This window comes from Oryzias melastigma, unplaced genomic scaffold, assembly GCF_002922805.2.
Source record: "Oryzias melastigma strain HK-1 unplaced genomic scaffold, ASM292280v2 sc00325, whole genome shotgun sequence".
Lineage (NCBI taxonomy): Eukaryota > Metazoa > Chordata > Actinopteri > Beloniformes > Adrianichthyidae > Oryzias > Oryzias melastigma.
Genome location: NW_023416929.1, coordinates 122588 through 131130, shown reverse-complemented (window position 1 = coordinate 131130; position 8543 = coordinate 122588). Strand labels below are relative to the sequence as shown.

The following is an 8543-nucleotide window of genomic DNA, read 5'->3' as shown; positions in this document are numbered from 1 at the left end:
GCGGCCCGGCCTCAACTAGATTCCGCCTCCAGCGGCCCCCGGCTGATTTGAGCTTGAGACCCCTGCTTTAATTGCTGAAGGGATTTGCTGAAAATGCAGAAACTATTTGCAAAATGTTACATTTGCAGAAAGTTAAACAACTATAAAGGAGGGCTGAAGTTGTCCTAAATTTCTGAGAAATTTGTGGTAAAATTGCTTAAAAATTCTCAATCCATGCCGACTTTGCAAAAATATTTGGTGTGTTGCTTAAATTTGAGCTAAACTCCAAATTAGCCCAAAAAACGTAGTAGATGACAGATTAGCCAAAGAAGCTAGCTCGTTGCTTTAATACTAGCTTAAAATTCCTCAGTAAAACAATTTAGCCAAAAACACTAACATGTTGCTAAAATATTATCTAGACTCCATTTTTTTTTCATTCCTATAAAAGATGAAAACATAATCCATGAATGTATTTAAAGTCTTGTTGCTGATCTACTTAAAATACTGAATTTGACGATTTTCTTTCTAATTTCCTTTGGAGCATATTTTCCTCAATATTTCAAAAACTATAACATTTATAAATACCAAAAATACCAGCAGTAATGTCCTGAACGAGCTGAACGTTTTGATACCAAGATTGCTAAAATGCTGAAAGTGTGATTGAGTTTTTACGTGCTGAGAAATGTAGGAAAAGGATCAGGAGGATCACTATAGTGTGAATGTTTATGAAGCAATCACACGATTAATTCATTCTCTTTTGTTTTATTTTATATTAGCTATTTTTGCATGATTATTTGAAGGAATAAATTTAATCAATTAATATTTGTTTGATTTATAATACAGACTGTAATACAAAAACAAATAATTTGTTTATTTCTTTACCTAAATTTCTTTTTACAACATTGAGTTTATATTTTTCCACAAATTAAATAAAAAATACACTTTTTATCCGTTTTGCTGTATATAACCATTTTACCATCAACCTTTCTGTGTAAAGAAAAGGAAGACTCAAAAGTCAAGAGTCACAACTTTGGATTTAACTCCAAACTTTTGTCCACTTTTCTGAGTTTGCAGACAAAAGACCATCAAGTGATTCCTAAAACAATGAGCTTTGTCCCAGCCGAGTAAACATCGACTGTCCTCCAATCTCTCAACAACAACAGGTGTTGAAGAGAGTTTAAACCAGAGACGGAAGGCAGCAAAGAAACTGGATGTAAAGCAGACCCTCCTCAGTGTCTGTCAGGGGTCCAGACGACCCAGCAGGTTCATTTGAAGCATTGATCCTTGTTGTCAGTGTGCTCATCACTTACAGATCACGGATCCCATGATTGAGGCTGCTGTTCTTGAAGCCGAGCAGTAGAATCCGGTGGGTCCAGTCCAAGGGAGTCCAGCAGGAAAACATAAACCAGAATGCCCACAGAACACGGAGGATCTGTCCTCAGGATCCTGTGGTTTTCCTTAATGCCTCTGGACTAGCCGAGCACAAACCCTCCCCTTAGGTCAGCCGGTGGGGGGGTGTGGGTGGGTGTTCCCATCAGAGCGGGGCTCTGAGTCGCTGCCTGCTGGTTTGTGACTGACCCAACGGACAGAGACAGACTGAAGTTTGGACAGAGGCTTGGTTTCACTCTTACACCTCGAATGTGATTAAAGTGACGTTTATCGTCTGGTTCTGTGGTAGACTGTTTTTCCTTTTCTCACTCTCCATCTGTGAAGCCTCATGTTCCACCTGTGAGCCACAGTAATTCTCTTCTCTGCCACTTCAGTCCTATCAGTTTAAAGTTGGAATAGTTTTGCCTTTCTCCTGTGATCCTGCTGTTTCCACCGCTCAGTGTTGTCTAAATGCTTTGAGTTGGACCTCAGGATACAGGACTGACACTCTTTCTTCTGCCTCAGCACGAGCCACTGCGGAAGTTTGGGTTTCCTCCCCGTCTGATGACGTCAGTCCTCCGTCTTCTTTAGGGGCCTTTGTTCCTTCACGGTGTTTTGGGTGTGAATGTTTGTGATTGTCTTTAAGACCCACTCCACAGAACATGGTGTTTTTAACATGTTCTTCTGGCATTTTCTGGTGATGTAGACAAATATTAAGGCTTGTCAAAATGTACAGTGTGAGTTTATGTATAATTATTGTGCATATTCTACTCAAAAATGATCAACTGTGAGCAGAAACCTTACAAGGACAAAACGATACTTAAAAAAAGGTTTCTTCTGCCCACCCCCTTTCAAGCTATGACAGAGTTATTTCTGCAAACGGAGAGTCTAATTTCACTTTCTATTATGGTGACATCATTTTGTCGGTCAGTATGATTGGAACATAAACGCTGCTTTGAATTTAACGTTTGCATATCTTTATTTGGTCATTTTTTGTTATGAAATGAATGTATTTCTTATTTTGTTTCTGTTTTAAATACATCTAAATCTATATTAAGAAAATAACATTCAAAATAAAATTTCTGACTATTTTTAAATTCAAATGGTGGTGTATCAGGAGCAGACAAGAAAATGCTGTTGGAAAAAGCTTGTAGTAGTAATGTAGGTGCTATGATGGGCAGGACACAGTCTCCCTGCTCCGCTCCATTCTGATCAACCACTTACAGACTAACAGATCCATGAACGTCTTTGTTTTCCTCATCTGAGCTGGAATCTGGAGCACAGCTGTGTGACTGGATAGAAATGATATTGGTCAGTATTTCTTATTGCACTGCTAATGTTCGCTTGGGGTTGCGGCTGTAAGCTAGTGGGAGAGAGTAAAAAAAAGGGATGATGGGATATCAATGGAGGCTAACTTCCACACCAACAGTCCCGCCCACATCCCAGAGGGGAATTTCTAATTAAGTCCTGCCGCTCTGCAGAAACTGTCCTGGAAACCACACAGGTTTTAAAACTGTGTTTAAAAAGAGCATAATCATAATTACATTTTTAAAATATATTTTAATAGAGAGTAAAATATTGAAAGTTATTTAAGGTTTAAGTTGATTTATTCTGGAATAATATTACTGACTGTATAATTCATAATTATGTTAAAAAGTTACAGTTTTAAAAATTAAAAAAATCTGCTATCTTTTTGGACTATTTTATTATTTACCAAGATTTTTTTAGGCTTTTTTGGAGTTTAGCTAAAATTCCAGCTACATGCTAACTGTTTTTTAGTTAGCGTGTAGTTTTTTTTTTTTTTAGGCTAATTTGGCATTTAGCTAATATTTTAACTGGCTATCAGCTTCAGCGTTTTCAGCCATCAGCCTTAGTGATTTTAGTTATCAATTTCAGCATCTTCAGCAGCCAAATTCAGCTCACAGCATTCACAGTAACATTATCACAGGTAATACTATATATCTAGTTCATAATTATGTTAAAAAGTTACAGTTTTAAAGTTTTAAAAATGTAGTTTTGAGGGTTCAATAAATATTTATCTTATTCGATCTGCAGCCCAAGGTGTGTTTTGGATTGTGGCCCCTCGTACGATCGAGTTCGACCCCCTGATTTAGACCCATTGACCAGCTATGACTCCGGTGACATGAACTACTGAACGTTCACTGAACAAATCTGAGCCACAAAAAATTCTTACTGATCAAATGAGTGTTGGCCTGGACTTCTTCCACTTTGACTAAAGAAACAACATTCATCAATACCAGCACGTCATTTGCTATCGATATTTTAAGCAGACAGCCTTTGTCGATTGATTTGCAGAAGTCTTTTTGCTTTCTGCTGCGGTCCACGCTGCTGAATGACCTAAAACTGCCAACCATATTTTTCTTTTGTTAGCTCTGTGTTGGTCACCGGTCTGCTTAACCCGGTTTGCTTGATCTGCTCAGAGCTGAGCCTCTTACATTTAATTCAGTGAGTAAATTGGGCCAGAGTGTGGAATCAGCGGCCAGCTGAATCGGAGAATTTCACCCATTGTTCACCTCTGCTGCAGACAGAAGCCCAGAAAAATACTTTCCAAAAAGGATATGCTGGCCCACCAGTGATGATCCGGACGGAGAAAAGCAAGTCAAGAGAACACAGCTTTGACATCATCTCAACAAAGACTGGAAGCTGTTTGGGGATCTGGCAGTCAACACTGGGGAAGCTCTGAACAATACAGCAGAGCGGAAACACTTGTCAGGAGATAACACTGCAGATCACAATGGATGTTTACAGCTAGGTGGCGACAGCGTGAACCACTGAAAGATGTATATAGACATATTTACTTGAAATGTTTACAAAGTACTTCAGACTGAAGAAAAATTACAGACAATGCTGGCATTATTTTTGGAATGATTTACATGAGGAGTTACAACAAGCAACCGCTCCCTCTGCTGTCTGAGAAGAAGTGTGCAAGCAGAGAGGATCCCAGACGTGGAAATGAAGTTATTTCAAGTTTAACAGTTTAACCCTGTAACACCGGAGCTCCAGTGTTGATGTTCTTTGATTTACTGTAACTTTTCAACCGTTAACATGATTATTCCAGTAGAATCTGAAGGAGAAAAGCAGCGTTTCTCCTTCAGATTCTACTGGAATAATCATGTTAATGCTTGAAAAGTTACAGTATGTTAAAGTCCTCCAATGACAATTTTTTTTTAATTTGTTTTAATTTTGATTATGACCTTTAGAACCAAAATCTCACGACCTAAATGTCTTAAAAAGCCATTTTTCATGTTGATCTGAAGCCTCAATTTCCAAAATCTCCTCTGAGGGGGCGTGGCTTTATGTAACTCGGCCCCTGATCCCCCTCTCTGATTATGATAGCTCTGTGTCTCTCTAGCATAAATCTTCACCACTGCTACATAAAAACATCCATCAATCTGGGTAATGTCCAGCCGTATGGTTCTGATCCGGATGTCAGCTGGACGAGGAAGTGAAGATCTTCATGGACAGAACTTCCTCCAAAATCCTGATTCTTTCTCCTTCCAGTTCACCAAAGACTCTTTTAGCTAATTCTCCAATGTTTATTGACTGTGATCAATACATTCAATCATTGGTTTCTCAGAGTTCTTGATAAAATAATCAAAGCTAACATCAAAATGCTCTTTCATTGATTTACAATCCTTTCCAACTGCGGTCAAATGAGCCGCCGTTCACATTTCCGTGGTCACATCAAGAAGCTCCGTGGAGTCTGGTGGAGATTTTCCAGCGTTCTCAGTCCTGCTACCGTAAGTATTGGATGAAACTCACACCAAAAATCCAGTGATGCTGATTTGACCACAGAAATGTGAACGGCGGCTCATTTGACTGCAGTCAATGTGAAGATACCATCTTCTCTTCTCCAGAACCTGAACTAGACACTAGGAACAGATGAGGGTTTAGTGCATGTGCAGCAGAGCTGTTGATGGAAAGAAGATCATTCATTCAAACAGAGTCTGTCCAAGACAGTTTGATTGATTTAAAAGGAGAAATACTCGGAAATGAAAAATTATTTCTTATTGCATCATCAGAATTTGTAGCTATTAATTTTAGCATCTTCAGCAGCCAAATTCATTTTACAGCATTCACACTAGCATTAACACAGGTAATGCTATATATCTAGTTCATATTTATGTTAAAGTAACATTTTTAAGTTTTAAAATGTAGCTTTAGAGTGTTCTATAAGTATTTATCCTGTTTGACCTAAGATGAATTTTGGAATTGGGTCCCTTGTGTGATTGAGTTTGACATCCCTGATTTACTGCATGTAAATGACAGAAGTAAAGATAAAATAACGATTCTTAGCAAGAAACACAATAATGAAAAAAAAATGATAATTTATAGCAAAGTAGTTTAGCAAATATTGGAGGGAAACTGTTTAGTGAGCCTGGCTTGGTTGCCATAGCAACATTTTTCCCTGCTTCCCTGCCACTTCACACCCCCACCCCAGCCTGCCTAATGTGCAGCACAGGCTGAGCAGCAATGGAGGATGCTACTGTATGTGACCGTCTCCAGCATGGCACATTAACCTACTTCCTTTGAGGCAGAACATTCCCCGGATGAAGACGACAAAGAGGAAGAAGAGGAAGAGGAAGAGAGGCTAATAGAAATTAAAGCTTTGGACAAACAAGACTATGAGGAGAAAATAATAAAATGAAGGTCAATGAATCTAGAAAAAATGTACATGTGGCTTTAAATGAAAATAGAAATATTGTTTAGTCTTTGGTTCTATATAAGTCGTAATTTGAGTTTTGATCATTTATTCCACATATTTAACGCTGTGATTGCTGCTACGCCATAGCAGGATGATCTCACTCCTCCCTTCAGCCTCTCGATACCTTCCCTGTCATCTGTCATGCTTTACAACCTCAAAGCACATCCTCCACCAACAGCAGCCGCCAGATAGAACAGATTTTCTGCATTTTATTTCAGCACAGCCTCTATGATGGCTTCTCAAACAAATCAGGTGAAGGTGGTTCTATGTTCTGGTGAACGAGCGACAGAGGAGATTCTCCATGACTTACCGACATGTGTGATGACACACTGCACTCGCTGCAGCAGCTCCTGAACCGACATCTCGTCCTCCTTCAGCCAGCACAGCATCTCAGGGTGTGGGAGGCTCCAGTCTCCTCTGGCTCCGCCTCCTATCGCCAGCCCTCCACCACTTACTGCTAATTCAATTCTCTCTTTGTCTGTGCAGCTCACTAATGTTTACTTTTCACAGTCCTCTTTAATCATGTAATTTACTATCCAGTTCAGAAAAATATTAAAAAAATAGAAATTATTACAATAACCATCAGACAAAAGCTCTAAAAAAACTGTTTGATAACAGCACCAAGAAACCCAACCGACTAACACAAAACAACAAATGTCCTACCAGTCATCAAGGAGCTGTTATCCTGGGATTTATGTGAAAAGATGAGCCAGAATCGACAGTCCATCAAGACCAAAGATGCAAAAATATGATCATTATCTGCACATCTCTTCAGGCTGATCCATAGCTCCAAGTCAAAAGCACACAAAGCATCCCAAAGAAAGGAGGGAGAAACATGGGGGGGCCACCGGTGCTCTCATTCAGGCTGAAATTCTGCTTCTTGATGCTCTCCTCTCTGAAAAAAGAAGCTGAGTCACAGAAACAGACCTCATCAGACAGCTGCTGTACCTGCCTGCAGGGGGAGGGAAAGCACTGTGGATGGGTGGGGTCCAGAAGAGAAACCCTGGAGACTGGAGACAGGCGGCACATGGACCGGAATTTGTTAAATGTGCTTTCTTTCTTTCTTTACAGCTGAGGGATTTGTATGATGTCATGCTGACCATGTGTCTCTTTAAGATGACGCTTGTTCAGCTTCTTTCTGCTGCTGCTGCTTCAGCCTTTGCTGCTTCTCTGATGCTGGGTATGGATTTACCTGCAGGAGGACTCTCTGATCCTCTGATCCAGCTCCAGGTTTTGTCAGATGCTAACAATGGAGTAGCTGAAGCCTCTGGGGATGAGATCACTGCAGCACTGACAGCAATTAGCTTCAGACATCTGCTGCCTCCTCCTTTCCCCTCAGCCAGAGCCCATCTCTGTGGCATTCACTACGCTAAACACTGAGAAGTGGAAATAAGACAAAACTTCTACTTATTGTGAAAATATTTTCTCATGTTTAGCAATAGCATCTCAATTTACATGTAGCATTCTTTTATTTTATTTTTTGGGGCCTTTTGACACAATTTTGAATGATCAGACATCAGTTGTTTTATTGTCTTAAACTGTTTCATCACATGTGGGGAAAAAGTTGTTCAAATACAAAGTTTTTTCTTTCTCGTTTAATTTCTATTTTCTTTCTTAAATTGATTTCAATTAAACCAACTTAAAAAAAAATAGTGACACACTAACAAATTAGTTTTTAGGTTAAAAAACAAAAAACTTTTTTTTATTTAGTAGGGAAAGATGAAAAAGGAAGAGAAAATTGGAGGAAAGAAAATGAGCAGGAAATAGCCATTAATATATATTGTACATCTGTATAAATAAATAAAACACCTGTGATGTCAATTAAAGGACACACCTGAGTTAATCATGTCACTCTGGTCAAATAGTTTTCAATCTTTTATTGAGGTACCATCATTTTTGTCCAGGCCTGTTTCATTAGTTTGTTTTTTAAAATAATTATGTTAATCAACAATTCAAAATTGATGGCTGATTTTGATTGTTTAATTTTCAAAAATGTTTTATTTATTGTTACTTTTGTAAGTTTCAAGTGATTTCAGTGAGAATTGTGGGTTTGTCCTTCTTTAACTGAGGGGTACCAACACTGAGTTAAAAGATCAAGAATTACGTACGCACAAATCAGAGTGAGTCTGTTTTCTCTCCACAGAAAACAACATCCAGAAGGAGCATCAAGCATTTTGTCAACTCCAAACACCAAGTTAATATTCAATCGAAGTGCTGTTTAAAGTGTTCGTATTGGACTTGCTTTATTTATTTTCATTTTGAGTCTTTTTGAGTTTTTGTAACAAAGTTGATGTTAACATTTTCAAAGCAGTTTAGAAACATCTCTTCTTGCAGGTAAAAACGGAATCCTAATATGAACATTGTAATAATAGATATGATGAAAATAAACAAAATGGTTTTCATGTCAATGTTGTGTATTTATTACAAACTTAGCATGAATACATCTTTCATCAAAAACAAAGAAACAGTT

The 8543-nt window shown here is 38.5% G+C and overlaps 1 protein-coding gene across 5 annotated transcripts in view; it reads right to left on the bottom strand.

Annotated features, from left to right (window-relative positions):
* Positions 1 to 7037, bottom strand: part of mcf2l2 (MCF.2 cell line derived transforming sequence-like 2) — a 56446-nt gene extending 49409 nt beyond the window's left edge. For 2 of the 5 annotated variants that reach the window (XM_024261398.2, XM_024261399.2), the window contains exons 1-2: positions 6737 to 7037; positions 6384 to 6530 (exon numbers count right to left, since the gene is read on the bottom strand). In XM_024261398.2, coding sequence (XP_024117166.1) covers positions 6384 to 6530; positions 6737 to 6800 — 211 coding nt within the window. In that variant the 5' untranslated portion in view covers positions 6801 to 7037. The remainder of the gene's footprint in view (positions 1 to 6383; positions 6531 to 6736) is intronic. The other 3 variants (XM_036210965.1, XM_036210966.1, XM_024261402.2) reach the window with 3 other exon arrangements.
* Positions 7038 to 8543: the final 1506 nt, after the last annotated feature.